Below are 27,713 nucleotides of genomic sequence, written 5' to 3'. Positions count from 1 at the left end.
TCATAATTTGACTGTTACCATACATGCGCAAAGCTTAAAGTAAAATATATACCCTATTTGTTTTCCAGATTACAAACCAAATGATTGAGACTTGCAAACAGTACATCACTTGCCGTTTCAAAGAAACCATCTGGTCTCAAGAGCGATCTCTGGTCAGAGAAAAGCTCATCCACTGCATCAACCTCAACAAGACATACCGAGAAACATATCTCTTCGTTAAGAACCAACCATTTTTACCCAACACAGAGCAGTTCAGCTTCTCCGAAAACTATGTGTTCGGGAAATTCGATACGTTTTGTAAGCGGTTGAATAAAGTCATCACCATGTTCGATCTCATGGATGATTATAACCATCTATTTGCGAAAAGGATGGAGGGACTTCTTCTTGGTGAAGGTGGGTATTCTGAATAAATATACAGAAGTACAAGGTATGATTTATCTTGAAGCCTTTCCTGCAAGCAGTTTGATAAAATTGGGAGATATAGCTTTATTGGACGTCTTTTTATTTGAAAAATATTCACAAACGAATGAAATCGCAGATACATAGTCATAGTCATTTATTCCATAAACAATAACATTATCGTATTAGTTTACTATTTAACTTTTACGTAACTTGAAAATGGATAAATAAAAAGCTTTATTATTACTATTTAACTTTAAGGTTTTTTTCTGCCATAGACTTGGAAGAAGCAGTACACACATTCGAAGAAGCTAAGAAGGTGGTGACGACATGCCAGTACGACTACCTGGACTATCGTAACAACGAGTTCGACAAGGACTACCAAGTGTTTGAGGGGAAGACCAACACCCTGCGAGAGTCCATTGGGAATACAATAGAGCTGAACTTCTCTAGCGTATGGGAGACGCCGCAAGGGATCAAGTTCCTGACAAGGTTTGAGAAAGTAAGTATGAATAAGTCCCGAATTCATTGCATTCCTAATCTATACAGGGTGGAAACGTTAAGTGATCTTACTCGATTATTTCTAAACTATACAAGATATCGAAAAACTGATTACTGATTCTGAAAGTGCTTTACAAGCTCTTTCAAACGGTACCAATAATATGTTACTAAATAAACTGGATCTATCCAAAAATTCAATGTTTCCAGCTTCCATACATTTAGTAAAACCACATAATATTAAAAACTATACAAGATATTCAAAAACTGGTTACTGATCCTGAAAGTGCTTCACGAGCTCTATCCAACAATACCAATAATGGGTTACAAAATTAACTGGATCCATCCTAAAACTCAATGTTTCCAGCTTCCATACATTTAGTATAGCCACAGTCATGGCACTCATGTCTTGATAATATTATAGCAAGTAAAGCCTAAAACCAATGTTTCCCATGAATAATTTTAAATAAGAATGCAATTTACGAGTTCATTTTAAGTGTTTATTGTTTAATAAAAAAAAATACTTCTAATTTTGTTTGACTGGCATACATTTAGTATGGAGGCTGAAAACATTTAATTTTCGGATAGATCCAGTTAATTCTGTAACCTATTATTGGTACCATTGGATAAAGCTCGTGAAGCACTTTCAGGATCAGTAACCAGTTTTTCGATATCTTGTATAGTTTAGAAATAATCGAATGAGATCACTTATCGTTTCCACCCTGTATATATAAAAGAAAGTCGTGTTAGTTACTCCACTTATAACTCAAGAACGGCTGAACCGATTTAGCTGAAAATTGTCAGGGAGGTAGTTTAGAGCCAGGAGAAGGACATAGGATACTTTTTATCCCGTTCGAAATTAAAAAAAAGTCTGCTTATTTATTGCCATTAAGGCAGAACAAAGTTCGCCGGGTCAGCTAGTAGAACATATAAATAATAATTATGGCATTTATGTCGTAGCCGAGATAATAGATATTTGAACTAGAAAGTATGGTTATTGATTGAGTTTATGCTGTACCTCTTATACCTGCAGGTTAGTCAAAAGATTCAAATAACAAAACTGAGCGAAAAGTATGACCGTGTACTGAAATACTGTGAAAAAGAGGTGGACAAGATCACTAAGATGTTCAAAAGGCAGAGAGAGGACCCTCCGCTGCCGAGGAACTACTCACCTGTCGCAGGTAATTCCAGTATGCTCATAATTATATCATCGTACATAATATACAGGGTGGAAACGATAAGTGATCTCACTCGATTATTTCTAAACTATACAAGATATCAATAAACTAGTTACTGATCCTGAAAGTGCTTTATGAGCTTTATCAAACGGTATTATTAATAGGTTACAGATTAAACTGGATCTATCCGAAAATTCAATGTTTCCAGCTTCCATACATTTGGTAAAGTCACATTATTTTAAAACTACACATGATATCGTAAAACTGATTGCTGATTCTAAAAGTACTTCACAAGTTCTATCCAATGGTATCAATAATAGGTTACAGAATAAACTGGATCTATCCAAAAATTCGATATTTCTTTCTTCCATACATTTAGTACTACCACAGTGATGTCACTCATCTCTTGACAATATTATAGCAAGTAAAGCCTAAAACCAATGTTTTCCATGAATAATTTTAAATAAGAATACAATTTACGAGTTTATTTTAAGAGTTTATTATTAAATAAAAAATAATTACACTTCTAATATTGTATGTCTGGCATACATTTAGTATGGAAGCTGGAAACATTTAATTTTCAGATAGATCCAGTTTATTCTGTAACCTATTATTGGTACCTTAGTTACATAATACATTTAGGTATTATGTAACTAGCTAAGTTGTAGAAGCAATAAAAAACTTTATTTATTTACATAGGATCATTCCAGGGCACTTATTCTATTGTTTGTGCTACGAGTGTGCACCACAATAGTCCAGCGCGGCGGCGGTCCTTGATCACGATTCAGCAGTTGTCAACTTATCTGCTAGGTCGCATCAAATGGTCGCGCTGCCTCATGTTCAACATGCGGGAGACTGTGGAAAGCGTGTGCGCACATCCCGTATTACGTGCCCTGCCCGCTGCTGCTGACGTCACGCGCAAGTATACCAACACTCGCTCCCTGGTGTCCACCTACGAGGAAACCATGAGGGCCGTATGGATGAATCAGAACGTGAGTACAGTGATCAGGAAACCAGAAAATCTATAAAATGAAGGTATGAGCCATACTGAACTTTACAATGTAAACTGTTTCCAGTGCGAATGATGGTGAATATTCGATTTTTCTGTCCCTAACTGAAAGAAATCTATCTAATATCATGTCCTTCTAAATAAATCAACTTTCAGTTCTTCGTAAGCTTATAGGTACGAGACTAATCCTATACAAACTATGGATGAAAGTCTGATATAAATTATTTATTATTATTATTACTACAGCTTTGGGATGTGGACGACAGTCTAAACAACACATTACTTCGCATCGACGAGTCTGGCCGCATCTGCGTGAACCTGGATCACACCATCCGCCTGCTGATCCGGGAGTCCGACTGCCTCGTCAAGATGGGTATAGATCTGCCTATAGTCTGTCACTCGCTGTACGCTAAGAAGAACTATTTTACGCTGGTCAATGACTCTTTACAGGTATGTCATAATGTAGCCAAATCTTATTAAGGTATAGCATTATTATAACTGAGTAGGTTGTAGGTAGTAGAAGAGCAGTGCAGGAGGTCGTGGTTTTTATGGTTTTTAAGTCAAGCGCCATATCGAGACTTTAGATAAGCTGCTATCTGAATCGTCAAGCTGGAAGTGCGTCCTCTATTCCTGTCACAAGTGGTCCGCCTCTCGTCCTTACTCTTGCCCGGTCTCCGCCTCGTCACCTAGACTAGCGGGGACTGGAAGGAGTTCATCGACTGCACCTTTTAATGATGTATCTAATCTTGAACCTTCTAGTTCCTCCTCGAAGACTACATCACCACCGTCAGGCGCGTCAAGCTGGAAGTGCGTCCTCTCTTCCTGCCACAAGTGGTTCGCCTTTCGTCTTTACTCCTGCCTGGTCTCCGCCACGTCACCTGGACTAGCGGGGACTGGAAGGAGTTCATCGACTGCGCCGACGCCGCCATCAAGTGCTTCGATGTCCTGGTCACGAGGGTCCACGACATCTACACTAATAGGATCATCTACGTCCTTTCGGGGATGCAAGATGTTTCTTTGATTACGTTGCCTGGTATGTTACTATGTAGTTACTACTGACAAAAGGACACGTTGTTTATCACGGTCACATCTCATAGTAACAAGTTAATAATAATTTACTGCTAGCTAGCTTAAATGTTAGGATCAACCCTTAATGGATTTTAGTTAATTACGTGTAGGTATATCAGCGGTCGTGGTACGGTGTAACGACCGTGTCTAGTGTTGTGTTATTTACACTCATAATTTATAAGGTATCCACAATTATAATTATAAATAATAAAATATGTCAATTGCCAACAGAGGAAACTCCATGGTCTGTCGAAGAGTTCATAGAAAATGTGGAAACTGGATGCCGGTATGAATCTTTCACTTATAGAAATTGTTGTAAATTATACAACGAGCCTTTAAGTGTACTGATGATTTTTTTCAAGCAATGCATGTGTGGAGTTCAACCGCAAGAGTCTGATGGTGGAAGAAGCCGTGGAAGAGGTGTTGGACCTGGTGAAGAAGGCAGCTCAGCAGATCAGGCCGACTGAGATCAACCCTGACTTTGAGTTCCTGATTGCTGATGGTAAGCATTCCCTTGACTCTTTACGGGTACAGCAGGTCAAGATGACAAAACAAATGACGTAACGAGTTGGGCTTGTTACGTGGTTGTTGTCGCCCTTGTTTTATGCTAAAAATGATGACTTTAGTACCTAATTAAATAAGATTTTGAACTTGCACAACCGAAACTAATACCTACTACCTATAATAAAAAGACAATGCCGGAAATTGGCGTCTTTTTTTTTTCGCGCGGCCATCGACCAAACCATGTTTTTGGGATACAAAATAGTGTAATAAACCAAACTTACTAAGACATGTATACCTCTAAACTCAGTCTGAACTGAGTTACGAGCATTAGAAGTTTAATGATTTACATTCTAGATTTGCTTTTTGCGCGCAAGTTTTGTAAGAAATTGCAACAAAATAGTGACATTGTATGTGTAAACAAACAATACCATCCATTAAAGGCTCCAGACATCAGTGTGGAGTAGAATCAGCGCAATAAAAAAATTGCGCAATATTTTGTTGCAATTTCTTACAAAACTTGCGCGCAAAAAGCAAATCTAGTATGTAAATCATCAAACTTCTAACGCTCGTAACTCAGTTCAGACTGAGTTTAGAGGTATACATGTCATAGTAAGTTTGGTTTATTACACTATTTTGTGATCAAAAAACAAAGTTTGGTCGATGGCCGCGCGAAAAAAAAAAGACGCCACCTTCCATACAAAATCTGGCATTGCCATTTCCGTTTGAGACCCATTGCGAGCTGTTTTCAATGTTTTAATTACCTAATTTATTTTATTTCGGAAGTGTAGTACATACTAACATTGGCACAATCTGTGTGTCTGGTATTGCGCCATCTGTTGTAGCTGCAATGTTTCATATTCCCACAGGACTACGCGTCTTTCGCACTCATTTCCCCTCTGCATGACAAAGTACTCATAGTTCCCGTCGCGACCGTGCTGCCACATTTCACAATCATGTGTCCACTATTTATTTTATGACTAACCCTATAGTATGTTATAAACAAATAACATAATATCTATAAATTTTTAGTAAATTGATACGGTTAATATTTATGACCAAATCATAAAAAGCCAGGGTACCACAGTCCATAAGCCAGCAATTCGGATTTTTCATAAGTTCACTTGGCATTAGGAAAATTAATAAAAATGCTAAAAGAATTAAAATAAAAATTAATGGGGCATACTGGGTATTTTAAGTATATCACTAAAAATATTAGGTATTTTTTTTATGTATAGCAATTCACGTATTTGACCGCAATCGTTTTTTTATTTATTTTCCCGAGAAAAGAGCAGAACTCGGTTGTTTTCACAGTGCCTCTTTTATCGAGTCCATACAAACCAACCATTTAACAATGGCTGGTCATTTTTCAGCAATTTTCCCCAACCACGGGTATCCAACCTGTTGCAACAGCTGCTATTGGTTGGCCTGAAACGAAAATGTTTTTCAAGCCCAACTTTATGCGTAGCTTACGCAAGCCATTAGTTGAGAACCCCTGGTTCTGAGGAGTCCTCCCATCATTTGCAGCTTTGACTCCGCCCAGTCTCACTCTCTCTGCAATGCCATTGGATAATAAGAAGTGGAGCTTTCAAACCCAACGGATGTGACTTGATTTATTACTCTATAATCAGGCCATGCTCTCAGACCTGACATGATATGGCGCATTATTGCTATTCATTTCCTAAATAAATAAGTTTTGTATGGATGTTGTGAAATGTTTTAGGGTCTTGCCACATTGGCGGATTGTAGGCATTTTCTGGACCGAACAGCGGTGCGGCTCGGTGTGATACTTTTTTTTTTTTTTTTTCGTCAGGAAATGCATGAAATTGCATACCCACTGGCCCGGGGGAACCAGTGGGTTATGTAAGGCTCTCCCTGCCAGATGGGCAGGGCCTACTCACTAAAACCTGCCGGTGTCCTCCCGAAGTCTTTGGGACGGTGCTGCGAGTTATTGTCCGAGCTAGATGGCCTAGACATTCTTTCGCGGCTCGGTGTGATACTGACCTGACGCACACAGTACCACACAGTCTATTAGCAAGAGATATGCATTTTTTTGTGAAATAATGTTAAAGAGTAGCTGAGAGACCTGGTTTGATGATTGATTCAATCTCAATAACATTCAAAATACTCGTAAAAGGGGTGTAAGTTCAAATTACTTACCCGACAGGAGACAAGATGTTTATAAAACTTGTTTAGAGCCCTCGATTTAATCCCTTCATGATATCCAAGTACTAACAGAGACTTTATTATTACTAAAGGAACCCCATAATAAAGTTATTTGTATTACTGACCATTGCGTTTATTGTCGGGGCAGCTGGTACAAACTGTTATTTTTCAAGGTTACAATCGGAATGAAAAAGTGTGTGTCTTCGTTAACCCTTTCCCTTTGAGATCATCAGAACTCAGGTGAAATTGAATACAAATAAAACGGAATTTCGGAAGACTTTTTGTAAGCCGTTAGCTAACCCGTTATTAGTATCTAGGATAGATTATTTTTACCCGACTACGGCAAAGCAAAAGGAGGGTTATGATTTTGACAGGCTATGTATGTATGTATGTTCATCTGTTCCCTCGTAACTTCTAAAATACTTATCAGAATTCGACAAATGACATATCATTAATTCCTATAGATGTATTGAGATATAATGTACTACGCTAGTATTACATACTAGCGGCCGCCCGCGACGCGTGAATCCCGTTTTACCCCGTTAGGGGAGGAGTTTCGTAAAATCCTAACATCATAACATCTACCTACATGCCAAATTTCAGCCCGATCCGTCCAGTGGTTTTGCGTTGTGCTGTGCATTGATATATTTTTTTCATCCACAACAAGGATGCTCTTGACCTGCATCTCAACTGATGGAAAGTGATCAGACCGATTTGATGTGCGATTTGAAAATGAGGATAAGAAAGAACATATTGCATTAAACAAGAGGTCGCTGTGCAAATGATTTAAATTGATAATGTAAAATTTCCGCATACCGATCGCGTGGAGTATTCATATTATGTTAACAAGAAAAAAACAACATATGAAATGTTCTTTTTAAGCCGAGAAAAAACGTTGATGTGTTGGTAGGCAGTACCTACTTAAGTTAGGTATTTGTTTATCTATTTATGCTTCGTGCCATTTGCACTTACAGCCAGAAGTCAATAATGACATTAATTTCATTTTAATATAATATTCCCTAATGTTTCAGTAATGATGTAAGGCAATTTACTGTTATCTCACCTAAATATCTCACGCGGACTTTTTAAGACAAAATACGAGTAAATTGTTCATTGGTATTCCTAATTATTTTTTAAATATACCTAACTGCTGAACATCTTTTACTTCCTTTCCCCCATAAGAAGTCCCAGTCACCATTATTAACAAGCGATATTTTTCTGCAGACGATCCTCAAGCAGGAAGTGGCCCAGCGTCCACTGCTAATGAGTCGACCTCCAGCGGACAGCAGGACTGGTCAGCAGTTTGGGAGTGCTTCGAGAACCCGCACAAATTGCTGTCCACGCCTGCTGGTGGGCTGTCCAAAAGCATGCAGGTATGTTTAGTGAGTCAGATGATGCGCCAAAGAAATTTTGTTTTAACGTGCTTGTAGTATTTTGTATAGTTAGGGTAGTTTCGCCCGTTTTCGGTCATTGTGTAGTTTCGTATTCGGAGGGATTTTTTCCAAAAGCAAACAAAAAACCAACTAAATTACCATTTGTAGGCTTTATCTAAGAAAACGGTATCGTTTAATGAAAAAACTTTATCAGATTGTGATGATTCCTGTTTTTGGCCGTCTAATTCAGTTTACGGCCGCGTGCAATGTTAGTTTACGGCCACTATTTTTAATTACTTTTATTTCTATTCTTTAAATAAAAATCAATAAGTTTTACTAAGTTATTTATTTATTTTTGGTCTTTGAATGAACAAGTAAAAGGCGTGTTAAAAAACGAAGCTCACGTCGAATGCGTCTATATTGCATCCTTATGTCGGCTGATGGGGACTGGAATGATGATAATGATGATGATTCAGGAAATGGTGAAGAACGCCGTGAGCGAAATGCGGAGGTACTACAGCAGGAAGGTGGTGGATGTTCTGATCAAGGTCACCCGGAGGACCCTTGACCTCATCATCAAGAGGTTCTGCTCTGACCCGGCCATCACCGAAGGTCAGTAACATTTAATTACGCTTTTTGTTAATTTTTCCGAAGACTGGAAAGCAAGGTCGTGAATTGGGTAACTAATGTTTGAAACTTACATTTCCATTGTAACTAAATACTGTGCAAATTCTTCACTCGCAGACAGTTTGGGTATCGATGATGGCCAAATTATATTTTCTTCAATAATTCATAAGTTTGTATTAAAAAAATATATCTACCTATATCGATTTACAACTGGTACCTATTGCGCCATTTCTTTATACTTATCCTTATACTTACCATTTTTTTATTTAAGCAACTGTTATTGATTTTATATTTCCATTTGCCCCCTTCAAACTTTGCCACGGGGCACCACCCCGGCCGTAAATAGGTGGCGTTAACCACCCCGGTCATAACAAAGCCAGAGGGGTGGCTGCTGCGTGATTTCTCTAGAGCCAAAGAACTTCCTCAGTTTCATGCGAGCCTGGTACTTTGTAGGCGTTACCCACTTGCTCCCTACAAACTGTACATGCGCCTTTGCGTCCAAACCACGTGGAAGCCACGTGTTGTGCAACAAGAAAATCTAGATCACAAATGCAAATACGTACACCTTCTTTTTTAACGTCAAAGCGTTCTTGGTTTTCTGTGACCCTGACTAGTACTTCAAAACATTTTTTCACGCAAACAAAAATTATTTCCAATTGTTTGATTGAGTCCTCAAGCCACGCGTTTACTACGAATGTTTTCATCGCTGTCGTAGTCATGGAGACAATAATGCCTCTCAACATTGTTTGTTAACTGGAAAATTCACTGTTACTGCAATGACCATAAGGTCTCTAATCAAATCAGCAACAGAATTAAAAGTAACACGCATGCGCATCACAAGCTTGTGTGTGTGCACTTGTACAGGTGTGTCCGAGTGAGATGGAAGCCTATATCGATTTCGCTCAGAATTTTGTTCTTAATTTACTCCACAGGTTTATGATGCTCTGGTACTACCCCTTTCTCGCTTAGCCCTGAATAGCCCTCGCAGTCCGCCGCACATGCGCCCTAGATTTTGCCCTCAGGGTCGGAGGGGTGAAATTAGTTAAGTGTGATAGGACTCTCAGTCTTACTCTCTGAAAAATAAAGTTTAAAATCACAGTATACATCATTACCAAGCAGAATACTCGGAATCAACCTCTTACTAAACTTGTGCTCCTGGTATTATTGCGGGTATCAAGCGGATAAATATGTCCCGCAGCCCTGTGCAGCCTGAAATTTCGACCCCTATGATACTTTCTCTAGTAAACAATCATATATTTTTTTTTTTTTATTTTTTATGTCATAGGGAGAAACACGATTTTTAATTCAAATATTCACAATCATTTTATTATTATTAACAAACTAAGAATTATTTAACAGGTAAGAATTATTTATTCATCTGAAAAATATAAGTTGATGCTTTAGCATTTTATACAAAACTTGTAAATAAACAAGTGGTAAAAAATCGATCGATTTAATTTTATAATAATTAAGTATAGCCTCGCACTTTTGGTAATAAAATATTTCTTTTGTTTAAATAAAATGAAGTGATTAGCTTAATTTAATCTTCACGATCTTAATTAATTTTGTTATTGAATAAGGGTATGAATTATTAAGAGCATTATCTCAAACACTAACTACAAGTACTACAAGGTTGCGATAAGTTAAACAAAATAATATCACACACAATGTAAGCATATTTTTTTTACCCGCACCCGTACACTAATGTAATGGGCCAAACTTTTCCCACAACTACAGCTACAACTTACAAAAGCGTCACCTTGTATATTTTCAGTGAAAATGTTCACCACCTTTACTTTTCAGCGCCTCTGTCGTGCCTCTGTCGGCGGAAAATTGTATTCTAGCTTTTCTTTTACTGCAGACGCAAAACTACCTCTTAAGAAATCATGTTTTCCTGGTACTGGTGCGGCTAGTTGCGGAAGAAACGTGCCGGCTTGCGGATAAAATGTCTCGCTGCGACCTAAAAATCTATTCTATGAATTTCAATAAATAAATTATTCTGAAATAATCAAAATAACGCAAAAATATTTGTGCATTGTTTCTGCATCGTTTATTAACTGTAAGAGTTATCAATTAATCAAAGAATCCTCCTATAAACTTTTAATAACTATACAGCTATATTATTATTAATTTCATTAAATTATTACATTATAGGTATTTTGTAATTTAGCAAATTATTTGACTTCAATAACTCATTTGGTAAAAGTAAAAAGAAAAACATTTTCTACATCATTGTATTTTCCGCACGCTTGTCCGAGGCAAACGTTCCACAATCCACAAAACATTTTCCTGCAGAGAGGATGTTGAATACCACTTCGTAAATCATGCTTGCCTGGTACGGTTGCGGGTCGCGTGCGGACGAATGTGGGAATGCGGCGAATTTGTGCGGATCATTCTCCGCCTCAACTTTCCATGTCAAATGTCGAATAAATAAGAGTTTTATCTCTAACATAGGGTTTTTTTTTTGTTTACAATTCGTAATTTTATACTTTTTTTCGTTTTGGTGATTAAAAAAGTATTATAAAATCTGAAATTATTGTTTCTCATTATCATTTGGTTAGCTAAAAACAAAAGTTATTTAGTTAATATTGAGTTTGGCTACTGTGTGCGGCTCCATCTTATTTAATTTTTACCTACATTGGAAAAATTATTCCGTAACGAGAGTTGAATATTAAATTTTATCCAAATAAATTAAAAATATGCAATGAAAGACACTGATATACCAATGTGATACCATAATATATAATATCAAGTTTTAAATAATTCAATTTTAATTGTCGCCTACTGGTTCCTACAACAAAAATAGTAACATTTTATCTCACGTAAGTTTTGTAAGAATAATATTATTATAATTTATAATACGAGCGAAAGGATACTGAATCAACCTCTTCGTATATCATGTTTGCCTGGTAGTTTAGCGGGTCTCGTAGTTTCAGACCTCGTAGTTCCAGTCACGCGGCTAGTCGTAGTAGTTTCTGCTACGAAAAATTGCGCATGCAAAAAGTATTATTATTATTATTTAATTAGACTTTTTTAAATAATAATGCCTAATTTTTTCTCGTATTTTGGACTTTATTTGAAGGAAATAGGCTCGGAAACTACTGGACTGATTTGAAAAACTCTTTCCCCATTAAAATCTAAATAACTTTCTGTCTAACATAGGCTATAAAATATTTAAATAAAGTTAGTAATAAGACTTCTGTTTAATAAATAAATTAGGTATTTCCTCCGCCAACTTCAATATAAAAAGAAATAAAAAAACAACAAATTATTTTAACCAGACTGCCTTAACTTGCATTCCCTCCACTAGATGGCGTTGTGTAGCTAAAAAGTTCTGTTCATAGATCTCACAAAGCTAGAGCCGTGCGAGTACCAGGGAAGCATAAAGTAAAGGAATCATTCCTTACACATTAGAGCATGCGCAATAGGCATTTAGGATCGGATATCTCGCGCTTGGCCATCCATCAAGGAGGAGGGGCTTACGTCGATTGGTCAAGAGTGAGCAGCCCAAGCCTGAATGCGCGTTGCGCATGCTCTAATGTGTGAGGAATGTTTCCTTTATTTTATGCCGCCCTGGTACTCGCATGGTTGGTGAGGAACACGAACTGGAGTCTGCGGACACCGCCATCTAGTGGAGGATTTTCGTAGCATTTTTCGTAGCTACGAACTACGAGGTTTACTAAGGCCCAGTTTTTTTTTTTAACTTTTAGTACATTTTTTAACTATTAGCTATTAGTTAATATAATATAATTTTTTTTTGTTAAAATAACCAATAGTTAAATTTGACAGATGTCTAATGACAAGTGGTTAAATATTATCAAAAAATGATGACTTTTAGTACATTTTTTAACTATTAGTTTACACGTTGTTAATATTTAACCATTACTCGTAGAAGTAAAATTTAACAATTAGTTATTTTAACGATGAATAAAAAAACTGAGCCTAACCAAATATGTACATTTGGAAGTTTTCTACCGAATATTATTATTCAGATTTTATGTAGCCATTTAGTGTCTTCTTACGGCGGGATAAATCAGATGTGAGGCTTTATTCACAAACAATGGTTTTCAGAAAGAAATAATATTACTAGTAGGTACAGCCCCTGATTAATTAGATTCATTCGGATTAACTATACATTCAGTTGCGTCATTCGTCGAATGCACACATTCGTATTTACACGAATCTTTTATTCAGGGGTCTTGAATTGAATTTCATTGTGGGATTAGTATGAGATTCATTCAAATTGAGGAACTACTATTAATGTTTGTAGTTGGGTGAAGTAAGCGTAATGTTTCCATTATTATTTTATTTATTTTTAATAGGTACATCAACAGAATACAATTTCAAACATTTTTATAGATTAACATGATTTAGTTTTCGCATTAAAATTGAATTTATAAATGTTGCACATGTATTAAGGTAAAATAAAAATTATTAATATTTTTGGGAGAATTTTAAACGTCAATAATAATAATAAAGGCATTTCGAAATGTATTGTTTTTTGAAATAATAAAAGTAAGCAGAGTAGATACATCTCATTTACCATCAAAGCGAAGAAAACTAACGGAAGGGGACGACGGGGACTATAACGGGGACAACAACAATCCTAGGAAATCTATGTCTAGCTGGGACTGACAGGTCCCTCACGTCCGCATTACCAGGACAACAGTTAGCCCGAGGAGGTATTCGCCGTGTCCCAACGTACACAATGCGACAATGCGTTGCTAGGGGTCACTGTCGCGAAAACATTACAATGCGCATGTGCAGATTGTATTTGAGGTACGGGAGGTGGGCACTTTATAATAGTGTGAATGTGTGTGTTACTCTTGCCTGTTCGCTTACTCTAGAGACGGGAAAACAGGATGGTATGAGCCATATTTCAAAGCAATAAGCACTGTTTTCCTTACTTTTCCGATCTCGCCCCATCCCAATTTTATTGTTTGAATGAGACAAGGAGATGACTCCGCTAGTGCCATCGATTGCTTCCGACAACTCCTCAGTCGTTATTATTGCCTGGTACTTTCGTTGCTAAGGAAGCGTTTTAAAGCCAAGGCCCGTGTGCTGAAAAGAAAATGTTCAGGACGAAGGCTATCTATTTTACAACTAAACATTTAACACCTGTTCAGGTGTTTCAATTGATAATATTTATAGAAATGACATTTAAACAAGTGTTTAACGTCTGTTTAAGTTTTTTGTAATTGCATCAATTATGTTTGGATCTATTTCACAGTAAAATAATGAATGAATATTTTAAAACTGGTCAATGAACATACAATCAAACAATCCACAATTTATTGAGAATTGCATTTACAACGAAGAATCTGAATATTCTGTAAAAACCTATCAAATATTTGGTTTAGGGCTGATTTTTCAATCGTCAGATATCTTTTAACTATAGAATAAACTTGTCATTTTGACATAATTCCCATACTAAAACTGTCAATGTGCCAAAGTTATTCTTCAGTTTAAAGTTATCCGACGATTGAAAAATCGGCCCTTAGTAAACCTCGTAGTTCGTAGCTACGAAAAATGCTACGAGAATCCTCCACTAGATGGCGGTGTCCACAGACTCCAGTTCGCGTTTCTCACCAGCCATGCGAGTACCAGGGCAGCATAAAATAAAGGAAACATTCCTTACACATTAGAGCATGCGCAATGCGCATTTAGGGTTGGATTGCTCACACTTGACCATCCGTCGTAAGCCCCTCCTCCTTGACGGATGGCCAAGCGCGAGTTATCCAACCCTATAAATGCCCTTTGCGCATGCTCTAATGTGTAAGGAATGATTCCTTTACTTTATGCTACCCTGGTACTCGCACGGTTCTAGCTTTGTGAGATCTGCGAACAGAATTCTCTAGCTAAACCACGCCATCTAGTGAAGGGAATGCAAGTTAATGAAGTCTGGTTAAAATAATGATAAGGGTGAATTTCCCGCCTCCAAGTACTAAAAGACATAGTAAGAATGTTCGAATATTGTTTTCTGGTCAGGGGGCATAGTAATCTACATGTAGCACTAAATATTTTATTAATAAGATTAATTAGCTACTCCAATAAAATTAATTAAACCTCGAAATCTTTCATTGCCGTGTTTGTCCACATGTCACCTTGATGTGTATTATACCTAATTGATAAACATCTATTGCTTATCTATAAATGGTGCAAAGAAATTAAAATTAAGCAATTTACCATTTATTAGTGATTTTGTAGTGGTCGTGGAGCGGCGAGTTAGCACAGCTCGCCCTCACTGCCTCACTGCGTAGCAACGGACCTCCCATATATTATAATATCCTTCCGGGTATTTTTTGAGTAGAATTTAATTAAAATAGAGATACACGAGTCTCATCGGTTTCTTTTATTTCGTTAAAATGGAACGCAAAAGTTTAAAATCTTATAGAATTTAATTCTCTACAACTTAAATCTTCAACGCGAACGTTTTTTCCTATTTTTAACCGTTAAGGAAATATTCAGAAAAAATCATTGTCACCCTTCTTCCTTTTTTTTTCAATGTATTTCAGAACCCTGAATTGGTCAAGTTATGTTATGACTACATTGAGTAGACTATTTTATTGAGTAATAGCATAATATTGTATGGCACGAATCTACACTAATAACTTAAATTGATTTAATTGTTTGTTTGAATTATACATAGGCTCCGAAATTACTACACTGATTTGAGCAATTCTTTAACCATTACTAGCCTACAATAACCCATAAGTACATAGCATTTTTTTTGTTACGGTACAATGTCCGCCGGGTCAAATATTTAAAATCCTTTAACATTTTCTTTCGTAGTTTCACCTGTACAAAGATTTCTTACAAATCAAATTTGGCGCTTCCATCTATGATATCTAATTGACATGCGCATCAAAACAAGCACGTAGACTTAAGGGGCGGGAGTTAGTGGTATGTCCAATCGCATCATCGGATGCTGATATTGATTTATACACCGATGTCCTTATCACTCTTGCGATATCTGCTCTCCTGGTACTTCCATGGCTCCGTCAATCTATGAGAACCCCAAACGGGACCCTTTGTAGAGCCCTCTACCGGCTATAACTGCGTTTGGTTGATGCAAATGGCGGTATTTTTTGATTTCTAAGGCTGAATTTTACGGTTAAAATAACATTAACCGGTGCTTTTTGTATGGAATTTGACAGAATTTTGAAGTTTGTCAAAGTTAAAGTAAGATGGTGCATCTCGGCCTAAATGTAGTGCCGATGTGCAACTTCATTTTAAAATTAAAATGTTATGTAGGGTTTTAATGTGTACGGAGCTGATACTTAGAGACGGATTTAGTTTGGAGTTTTTTCGTGCTAGTGATACTGACTTTAGTCTGTGGGCAGTCTAAGACTTAACTTTCCCTTTTTACAGTTCTGAATTTTAAGGTGATTTTGAACAGTCAAAAATGTTTGCTAATATCCTGTAATTAGTGCATTATTATTTTTAAATTAACATAAAATTCAATCACCTGAAGTTCAGGGTAACTTTGAACAGTATAAAATGTATTGAAAAATTAAATGTTATCCAAGATGACTTTACAATTAATTATTGAACCTCAGTTAACTACTCGGTTTTATAATGGACCGATTTGGCACAGCGGTTGTGAGCTCGGCTTCTTTTCCAGAGATTGCGGGATCGATTCCCGTAACATAAACATTTTTTTTATTTATTACGTAGATATATTAACAATATGTAGTGATCACTTTATTAATCTATACTAATATTATAAATGCGAAAGTAACTCTGTCTGTCTGTCTCGCTTTTACGCCTAAGCCACAGAACCGATCTTGATGAAATTTGGCATAGAGATAGTTTGAGTCCCGGGAAAGGACATAGGATAGTTTTTATCCCAGTTTTTGAAACAGGGACGCGCGCGATAAAGTTTTTCTGTGACAGACAAACCTCCACGCGGGCCAAGCCGCGGGCGGAAAGCTAATTTATTATAAAGTTAATTATGTTTGGACTTATACAGAGCATAATACAACTTGAAAGAAATACATTTTCTCGAACAAAAGGCTATACAATACATACAATATACTTAATGAAAAAAGGGTTTTTCAAGTCACTGGATCATAGCAATAGTCGCCGTAGACCGTAGTGGAATTTCATTTGATGATCTCTACTGCATAAATGAACTTAATTTTTTATCAAGTATTTGTCTGCTTTTTCATTATATCGCAGTTTACGCATATACCTACATACTCGTAGTATCAAGTAAATTATGAAGTATTTATTTAATGAAGGATAGCTTTCACCTACGGCTTCATCTTTTTCTCCCGAATTTCTCTTGAGTGTAGAGATGTGGTACTTTACAGAGACCGCACGTGAATCTTGAGAGAATTGAAATTCATTTCCTTTTACTTTACATGTTCACGAGTTCTTGGATAATAAGGCAAACCATGACAGTAGATTAGAAAGATACGTTGAAAAAACATACGGGTCGAATTGAGAACCTCCTCCTTTTTTTGAAGTCGGTTGAAAACAAAACTCCTTTACGTATTATATCTATGTTTGACCAACCATACATGCAAAAATCGAAAGAAATAAAGTACCTATTATTTGTCCTTCATACTCAAAAATGCCATGAATACTGATTCGATTCCACCCTCGTTGTCCCCCAGCAAATGTGATAAATGGACATGCGCACTAAAGTCCAGGGCAAGCATAAATTACGCGGGAATTTGCAAACTGACCAATCCCTCTCGTTATCGACTAAAATTAAGGGTTGTTAGCACTGTTTTATCGTCTGCTTTTGTACAGTAGGCGTGTCTGTTTTTTCGTTCCAACTGCTGACATGGGATGGCGTTTTTTGGACTTACTTAAAATAGACTTAAAACCATTTTATTTATCATTTCCTTATGCTTAAACTTCACAAAGCAATGATTAAATATGGATAAATGTAAAAGACACATGAAATATAATGCTCCACAGTGTCAGTGAAAAAGTGGGAGTGGACATCCTGAAACGCGGTGACGAAGTTTTTTGGCAACTTAGTATAAATAGAAAGGATCGCGTACAACGTTTGGGAGGTCCGTTGCTACGCAGTGAGGCAGTGAGGGCGAGCTGTGCTAACTCGCCGTGCCACGCTACGGTGATGCTTAGTTAGAGCATACCGCTCGGCTCATTGTGGCGTGAACCCGGGGCCTGTTGCGTCCCAGATGTTTTATCCGTGAGATTGTAGGCGCCGACAATACCTCACCCCAACTGATGTAGCAAATTTGACCTCCTTTTTGTTTTCTTGACGTGTAATGTCCTTTAATGTGAATACATTCAATGACATTCTATTGTAGAAAAAATCTCCAAAAATAGATTTCAAAAATATTTCACCTAATGTTTATTTCAATTGAGTTTTAGCGTAGATATTTTCCTGTCAAAATATAATGGCGAGTATACATCTTCTTTTTTTCAATAATTTCCAAAAAAATAAATGGTAAGTAACTTAGGCGAAGTTAATCATTATATTAAATGAAAATAATAATATTGATCCTTTATTTTAGGAATTAGATAAATAATTATTAGAGAAAATACTAATCAATTATTAATTTTTTAAATTAAATAAAACAATAAAATTTAAAATATGCCTTTGTTAAGATCACTACAATAGTTCAGCGGCCAACGGGGGATCTAACTGGCGTTCCTCGGATGTCCAATCGGCAGTCCGATCCCGGCGATGTGCTATTGATTGAATATGTGCGAAGATTGAGAAGCAATTTTCTCTGAAAAATGACACATTTGCGGAAATTACCAATTAATATATCCAGATAATTTTTAATTTGCCTTCTAAAACTTCCTATTGAATTTTGAAAGTTGAATTATTTGCACATTAAAATACCATCTTAATACTACAATGGTGCCTGGTGGACGTCCTATGGCTAAGATGATGACGATGATGGTGAATACTATAATATGCCATTGTCCTCCAGCTTTTGCGTCAACCAAGCTGGCAAAGATTATTGCGTAGAATACGCACTCGTTAAAATAAATACTGTCTTGTATGAAAAGGATACTATTTGTCAAGCATGCGAAGCAACCCCACGTTTGTGATGAAATCCGCACAATATTAAAAACTCCCTAAATAGTTTCGAGACTTCCAGCGACTTGGCCCACTTTTAGCTTCGTCCACGGGGCAAGTCATTGGATTGAATTTCTAAATATTTTTTCTTCCAGCAACTAGGCTAACTAAAATAATAAACACCAAATAGACAAAAAACTATTCAAGAATCTTACAGTGGACCCAGTTGGCAAAAGAAAAAATATTTAAAAATCCAATCCAGTGACTTCTTAGCCCTTGGACCAAGCTAAAAGTGGGTCATGTCTCTGGAAGACTCAATAGTGAGTTCATTTAAAATTTAATATCTCCTCTACAGGCCCCTCCTGGCCAAGCGCGAGCCATCCAAATGTGTAAGGAATGTTTCCTTTCTTTTATGCTGCCCTGGTACTCGCATGGCTCGTGAGAAACAACTGGAGTCTGTAGACAACGCCATCTAGTGAAGGGAAATGCAAGTTAAGAAAATCTGGTTAATATTAGGTATTAAAGAAAGTATGATATAGATGACCCACGCTGAACTGTCCCACCAAACTCAATGACAGGGGGGCGCTACCATCGTTCAACTATTATGGTTTCCAATATGGCAAAAATCTGAACCAGCGATCCGGTATTGACGGTGGCGCCCCACTGTCAATGTCATCGACAGGACAGTCCAGTATTTTGGAACTATATTGCCGTTTTGTATAGAAAATTTAACGAATATCCTATGCATTCTTTCATTACTAATATTTTCGTAATTTTTTGAAGAACCACAATCTTGTTATGAAATTCTGTGAATACATTAAAGACAAACATTAAAGCGGATACGTAAAAAAACGTACACGTGAAAAAAATCTTATTTTTATGACGGAAACGGACACCACTTGAGGCGAGCTATTTTTAAAGATTTTTTGTATGGTAAAAAAAATTGATACGTAAATATTATAAATATAAATCCTTTAATGATTGTAAAATAAAATATAGCCTTCCTCAATAAATACTATCCAACATAAAAATATTTTTTTCAATTGGACCATTAGTTCTTGAGATTCAAGTTCAAGCAAACAAATAAAAAATATCTTCAGCTTTTTTTAATATTACTTTAAATGCATCTATGTAATTTACATTTTTATCATTAGCTTAATATTCGAATTTGGCGCCGCTCCTCAGGCTCCTCCTCCAAAGATGACGGATTGATATGCGCGCGCAATCCAGACTAAAACTAGCCAATGACGACGTTTGATTTACTACAACAACATATTTCACTCTCTGTACTCCTGGTACAATATTCCTTCAATATCGTGTGAACCCCAAAGCTCCACGCTCCAACAATATCATTCTGTCAGATAGTTTGACAATCTAACCTCTTGATAATGTACGATTTTGTATTGGTTAATATTGGTGTACTTTACTTCAAATTTAAATATTTCCACTTTATTTTTTATTTATGTTGACCTACGAGTACATTAGCTTCAGGGGCAGTGGGGAAAAGAGGGGCTCATTGTGAACTACACTCGCGAGCAAAAGTATGGAATCACTTACATGAAGTTGTTTCCACGCGAACTTGTGTACTAACGAATTTGTTAGGAACAAAAAAAGTGGCACCATTTTAAAGATTAAACTTTTATCTTCAAATTGATACCAAATTCATTTAAATCACACCAGTATTTAAAAAGATATCCCGGCTGATGTGAAGAAGTAACGAAAAAGACATGTATGAACTGTTTGATACGTCGCGAGTTGCGGCCTATTTACCCCCTATAAAAGCACGCGTTTTCGGATTTTTGCTTTCACACGTTGATTCATACACATCTCCGCTTCTTTTGACACTTTACCTGGGATTCTACACCTTCAGAAGCAGCACAAATCGTTGCACTATTGCAAGAAGGGCTCAGCCAGCGGGCTGTCGCACGTCAGCGCCACATAAGCCAGTCCTGGGTTTCGAAAGTTTTAAGACGCTTTCGGGAGACTGGTGGCTTTATCCCGAGACCAAGTTCTGAACAGCGCCGGCGCACATCGCAGAGGGAAGACCGTTTTTTCATGTCAACCTCTCTATGAAATCGTCATTTGACTGGAATCGACGTCCAGTAAGAGCTCAGAAATGTTCGTAGGACAGCTGTTAGCGAGTAGACAGTTTGTCTAAGACATAAGCAATAGAATTTAACTGCAAAAAGGCCTGCCACAGGCTCGAAACTGACGGCAGGTCACCGATAAGCACGCTTTCAATTTGCTCGTACACATCTCGATGTTAAGTCGAGCAAGCCACCCCCATAAGCCACTGTTTCAGCGAACCAGCACTGCACAAATCGCTCCTCAGGCCGCCTATAAACCCGACCTCTTCGACTGCTGCCCTGCAAACAAGTTTGCATTCATCGGAGAACAGAACTCGCCTCCATTACTCGCCTTCCCATCGAGATGTGTACGAGCAAATTGAAAGGGTGCTTATCGGTGACCTGCCGTCAGTTTCGAGCCTGTGGCAGGCCTTTTTGGAGTCAAATTCTATTGCTTATATCTTAGACGAACTGTCCACTCGCTAACAGCTATCTTACGAACATTTCTGAGCTCTTGATGGACATCGATTCCAGTCAAATGACGATTTCATAGAGAGGTTGACATGAAAAAACGGTCTTCCCTCTGCGATGTGCACCGGCGCTGTTCAGAACTTGGTCTCGGGATAAAGCCACTAGTCTCCCGAAAGCGTCTTGAAACTTTCGAAACCCAGGACTGGCTTATGTGGCGCTGACGTGCGACAGCCCGCTGGCTGAGCCTTTCTTGCAATAGTGCAACGATTTGTGCTGCTTCTGAAGGTGTAGAATCCCAGGTAAAGTGTCAAAAGAAGCGGAGATGTGTATGAATCAACGTGTGAAAGCAAAAATCCGAAAACGCGTGCTTTTATAGGGGGTAAATAGGCCGCAACTCGCGACGTATCAAACAGTTCATACATGTCTTTTTCGTTACTTCTTCACATCAGCCGGGATATCTTTTTAAATACTGGTGTGATTTAAATGAATTTGGTATCAATTTAAAGATAAAAGTTTAATCTTTAAAATGGTGCCACTTTTTTTGTTACTAACAAATTCGTTAGTACACAAGTTCGCGTGGAAACAACTTCATGTAAGTGATTCCATAGTTTTGCTCGCGAGTGTAGTATCTAGCGAATATGGCATAGTAGGTGGAAAGCTAAACGAACTCCTCAATATTTCTGTTCGCCTAGTGAAATAGTTACACAGTACATGAGAACCCCGAATGGTTTTTTTCAGGTAACTAAATAAAAGTTTCCTATCTTTATTTATTTCTGCTGAAACGACATTTTAAGTTGGTGCAATGTGCGTGTATATTTATAACAATAAACCGCGAAGTGGCGCGGTTAGGAAGTTATTAGGCACTAAATTCGTGTTCGGACCTGTCGTCCGCTTCGTTTTCTCCTAGGAACCCTCACTCCCCGCGGAACCGTTTACGAGATATTTGCTCTGTTTCAACCGTACCCAGTCTCCCCTACTATATGTTCTTCGCTGCAGAAGAAAGATGATGATGGTGGTTTGAGTGTTCTTCTCTGATAGTCTCCAATAATTCTCCTCCACGTTACTAGAAGACTAGACGGAAACAGCCTTCCTGCCCGACGTCAAAAAGGCTCTGTGGGCACTGTTTGGCAGGGAATCCCGATGCCACCATATATCGCCTCGTGCTCGGCAATCTTCGTGAGTGTTCGCATAGTTCTTAGTCTTAGATGCGCGTGAGTGAGATGTGCAATGAAAATGTGAACGGTTATTTGCTTTCTCGTGTTATTACGACAATGATTCGAATGTTTCTTTTAAAATTAAATCTTTTATTTTGGTCATCATAATATTTTAATAAGTTTTTTTTTGTTGCAAAGATTTGATATCGATACTTTCAGGTTCAATTGTCGTATAAACCAAAACCCTACTTTTCAGGAGACCCAAAAAACGTTTTTTTTTTTATAAAAAAATCGTAACTTTTTTATTTGAGAAGTTATAAAAAAATGACCAAGAGAAAACATTTTTCAATTCTTGCGATGAAAAGGTCTAGATATTTAAAAAATGGGCATCTTCAGTAGTTTTAAAGTTAGCTTGGAGTTACGTCCTTAAAAAAGGCACTCGGTGGTTTATACGACCCATTATATTGGACCTGAAAATAACTATATAATAATAATTTTTTAGTAAACACGAGACTGAAATTTATGGCTTAAAGACCATTAGATGTAATTTTTTTGGTTTATACACCCATTGATAAAGTGATTTATTCAAATGTATTATTAAAACTATACATGTAAATAATGTATTGTTTACTATTTCCAGGCTTTTGTTGTTTAGAGAATTTGCACAAAGATATTTAACAGTGTAAAAACGATATTTGGTTGAGGTAGAAATAATAAATTTGCTTGCATACGAAAAATAACAAGTTTATTGTTTTTTTTTACAATTTTGCAGGAAAATTATGGCAAAACTAATAATTTTAAACAAAACTAATCACCATAAATTTTGAACAAAAAAAAATACAATTACAGCAAAACATTCAGACAGCTTTCCTGGTTCTCAGAGAAGAGCTCCAGTATGCTCAGGAGAAGGATTTGTAATTTTTTGAGAATTACTCTTAGGAATTTATATCTTTACAAGAAACCCAAATTTAAATTACAGCTCAAAGTAAAGGCTAGATGACAAAATTTCAATTATTTGTCCGTCAGGCAGATAATTAGAAAATATTAGACTCATATTTTTTATTTTCTTTCATAATTAAATAATAACAGTGCTACATCGAGTTGAAATGGCGCGATACGTCACGCAATATAACACTGTAATTATTCGATAACACTGTAATTATTCGATTATGAAAAAAAAAATGAGTCTAATATTTTCTGATTATCTGTCTGACGGACTAAATAGAATTTCGATTTCATTATCTAGTCATCATCCCTAATAGTACTTGAAAAGTAATAAATTATTACAGAGCATATCAAAAGGGTATAAATAGCCTTCATGAGCACACTATGGCTTGTTTTCTTTGTTTAAAAGTCTTGAATTTATCACATTTAGTCGAGATCAATTCACGAATGTACTGGACCTGGAAGCAACCTTATACAGGGTGGATGGAAACGATAAGTGATCTCATTCGATTATTTCTAAACTATACAAGATATCGAAAAACTGGTTACTGATCCTGAAAGTGCTTCACGAGCTCTATCCAACGGTACCAATAATAGGTTACAGAATTAACTGGATCTATCCGAAAATTAATTGTTTTCAGCTTCCATACATTTAGTAAAACCACATAATATTAAAAACTATACAAGATATTCAAAAACTGGTTACTGATCCTGAAAGTGCTTCACGAGCTCTATCCAACGATACCAATAATAGGTTACAAAATTAACTGGATCCATCCTAAAATTCAATGTTTCCAGCTTCCATACATTTAGTACAGCCACAGTCATGGCACTCATATCTTGATAATATTATAGCAAGTAAAGCCTAAAACCAATGTTTTCCATGAATAATTTTAAATAAGAATGCAATTTACGAGTTCATTTTAAGTGTTTATTGTTTAGTAAAAAAAAAACTTCTAATTTTGTTTGACTGGCATACATTTAGTATGGAGGCTGAAAACATTTAATTTTCGGATAGATCCAGTTTATTATGTAACCTATTATTGGTACCGTTTGGAAGAGCTTGTGAAGCACTTTCAGAATCATTAATTAGTTTTTCGATACCTTGTATATTTTAAAAATAATCGAGTGAGATCACTTAACGTTTCCACCCTGTATACCTACCTATCTAGTTATTATCTTTAAAAGTAGAAACAATCAACTTTCTTTAACTTTATAATTAAGAAAAACTTACTTACTATCCATACATACATATGTGATGCAATAAATAAATGAATATGAATATGAAACAGATAATTACCATATTGAATACGTGGACTTACGACGTTGGATCCAAATATCTGGCCATATGTCTTTGGGCGTAAAAACCATTTTCAATTACGAGAGAGTTTTACATCCTGGCTTAAAAAATGTATGGTTGATACATCTTAGCAAAAATACCAAAAACAAGCGTTCGGTTTTTACATCGTTTATAAGGTATTTATTTATCTTTTAGGCTATAGTTTTTTGGGGCGTATAAACATTTTTTTAGCGAATTTCAATATATCGAATATACAGCTCGATAGAGAAAAAAATTCTGATTAAAATTGTATATATAACTCAATTTGGCCAAAATGGTTTATACGACAATTGAACCTGAAGGTGTCGATATCTTATTTTTCTTTTATTTAAAAACAAGCAGGCAGACAATATCAATAACAATAAAAAAGCAATCAAAGACACGATTACACCAATGTTCCAGACTTCCAGTCAAAACCCTTAGCTTATTACTAAGCAATTAACGTATAGATTCTATCGTATTCTATAGATAGATGGTTGTTTCATTTCATTCCACAGAATACGTGAAGAAGCCGATATTCTTACTCCAAGCAACCCTCATGATCCCGAATGTGTCTGTGAAGCCGACCCTGGATGAAATACAGGAAGTGTTGACCATCGCTGGGAAACACATATCAGGACTGTCCAAGGGAGTCGCCCAATGGTCCGGAGGGAAGGTCCCTAGGGTGAGAATAAATAAATGTAGATTTCAACATAACGTCTCAACTAAAAAAAATAGAAAACTTTCAGCGTGAGAAGGACAAAGGTTTTGGATGTGGTACCGTTACTGTGATGTATAACGTTTCTTTGTTACGCAAAAAGGCTGTTATTATTTACTGTTTTACCATTGGGTTTTATGGTGATTATTGACAGATAATTTATTGATAAAATTAATGAATCAATCGTCCCTAATTTGACCAGATGAAGCTGATATATATATTTAGAAATTGCTTTGCACACTTCATTTCATCACCAACCTTCGAAAAACCTCATAAAAATATTCAAATCATTATTATTCATGGTCTACTCTTTAATTAAATAACTACAATTGCACTGTTAAGTAAGATTGCTTGTTAAATTAAGGTACTATTTAAACTAAACATTTATTGATTGAAATAAACTTCTGATAAAATAACAACTTAACAATATTGTACATAACTAACCCACTGTTAAATAATGAGTATAAAATACTAACTTAAACGTTTTCCTTCTTTTATCACCCCACCCTGTGATGTTAATTGTATTGTGATGTTACCTGCACGCACCTGTGAACTACTGTGTTTTCGTCTGCTGCCACTGCCGCTGTGTTCACCTATTTCTGTTTTATTTGCCAAACACTCAATGTGCTTAATACCTTTATTTGGACTCCCCGCTTCACCTCTGCGCGCGTCCCGATACCCTAACCCAGGTTAACTGGAAGAAGATCGCAGGCCGCCCGTCGAACCACCTTCTAGAAGTAGTCACGAAGCTTGACGAACAGGTGCAATCAGGGGCTGCGCAAAACGCGGGTATGCAGCAAAAGGGCCTTAAAGTTATCGAGGCAGCGAAGATTCGGCGCAAGAGACACTACCGCCTTGAGTCGGAGGAGAAGCCGTCGTTCCCATTCCAACAGAAAAACTTCTATAACCACGTCATGGAGAACAAGGAAGTCGTCAAGACCTTGTCGCAAATGTCTACATGCACGCAGAATATCAAAACAGTAAGTCTTTTTAACTTTATGATGATTGTAACAACTCTCAATTAGATTTCGTTAATGTAACCACAGTAGACATAGTAACTACGAGTATGTTTTTAGTATGAATCCCGGATACACCTTTACTTATCCAGCTGATTTAACACGAGTAATCAAACTGGAAAATACCGCGCAGTTTGTTGCACAGTGATTTCTAGTCCTGAGAATTGAAATAAATACCACCGAGTAATGAAATAAAGAAGCGAATATTGTGCTACTTACTGTAACAAAACGATTCGTAAAGAATTTTATTGCATTGTTACAAATTCTAGGAGCTGAACAACTTGGTGAAGCGCTGGCGTCCGTACCACTACCTCTGGAAATGTGAGAAGACCCTGCGCCAACTGCTGTCCTGGAACTTGAATGACTTTGAACTGTCGCTGAAGAAGCACAGCGAGCTGGAAGCCAAGCTGGCGACCGAGCCCGACGTGCTGGTCATAGGCACCTGCCTCGCTGTGTCCACCGAGAAACTCAAGCTTGGACTGACTACAGAGTTGAAAAGTGGGTTTTCGTAATTCTTTTTCCATCTACTTGATAGTCCTGCAAACGGCTAGCCTTTAAGTATCGGCACAGAATAATGAGGTAGAATCAAGTAAAGACTCAATTAAAAACTAGGCAGATATTTTATAAGTTCAAAATAGTAATAAAAAGGGTCTGGCAAGGAAATTAAGTACCAATTTCGAAATACTAATCGAGTACCTAAATGAAAAAAAAAATCTCTGCAGCTTCCATTGAAATAATTAAAAATATGATCAGCTAAAAGTTTTCCTTAGAATTCCAACCCTGAGTTTTAATTTAGGGTTAAATGAAAATTTAATTTATTACAGACGGCACTCACAGAATAAGTCAAGCTATGCGCAAGAAATATAAACGTGAGATGGACTACGTTTATGCCATCATGAATGATCTAGAACGTAAGCTGGAGAGACCCATAAGAGACCTGGATGACGTCAGGACTGTCATGGAGACTCTGAAGAAGATACGGGAACAAGAAGTTGACATGGAACTCAAAATTGACCCGGTTGAAGTAAGTAATAACTTAAATCTATATTTTTTTGTAAATTGTTTACAGTTTACAAAATATGCAAATACTGAAAACATAAACAATTTAATAATGCATTATAAAATAATTTAGGATGTAGATAAGTACTTCTGTACTCAATGTGATCTCTGTGGTGAAAGTATGTAATGTGAATA

General features: G+C 36.8%; 1 protein-coding gene across 1 annotated transcript in view; it reads left to right on the top strand.

Moving 5' to 3' along the window:
- Positions 1 to 27,713, top strand: part of LOC135086563 (dynein axonemal heavy chain 5) — a 61,529-nt gene that overhangs the window by 8,786 nt on the left and 25,030 nt on the right. Inside the window, exons 9-22 of the mRNA XM_063981315.1 lie at positions 69 to 393; positions 678 to 901; positions 1,931 to 2,078; positions 2,886 to 3,067; positions 3,331 to 3,534; positions 3,844 to 4,117; positions 4,384 to 4,438; positions 4,515 to 4,654; positions 8,044 to 8,192; positions 8,669 to 8,804; positions 25,304 to 25,470; positions 26,193 to 26,483; positions 26,789 to 27,017; positions 27,344 to 27,543. Of these exons, the coding sequence (XP_063837385.1) occupies positions 69 to 393; positions 678 to 901; positions 1,931 to 2,078; positions 2,886 to 3,067; positions 3,331 to 3,534; positions 3,844 to 4,117; positions 4,384 to 4,438; positions 4,515 to 4,654; positions 8,044 to 8,192; positions 8,669 to 8,804; positions 25,304 to 25,470; positions 26,193 to 26,483; positions 26,789 to 27,017; positions 27,344 to 27,543 (2,724 nt within the window). The remainder of the gene's footprint in view (positions 1 to 68; positions 394 to 677; positions 902 to 1,930; positions 2,079 to 2,885; positions 3,068 to 3,330; positions 3,535 to 3,843; positions 4,118 to 4,383; positions 4,439 to 4,514; positions 4,655 to 8,043; positions 8,193 to 8,668; positions 8,805 to 25,303; positions 25,471 to 26,192; positions 26,484 to 26,788; positions 27,018 to 27,343; positions 27,544 to 27,713) is intronic.

The sequence above is a fragment of the Ostrinia nubilalis genome, chromosome Z (genome assembly GCF_963855985.1).
Source record: "Ostrinia nubilalis chromosome Z, ilOstNubi1.1, whole genome shotgun sequence".
NCBI classification, from domain to species: Eukaryota; Metazoa; Arthropoda; class Insecta; order Lepidoptera; family Crambidae; genus Ostrinia; species Ostrinia nubilalis.
This window is presented reverse-complemented; position numbering and strand designations above follow the sequence as displayed.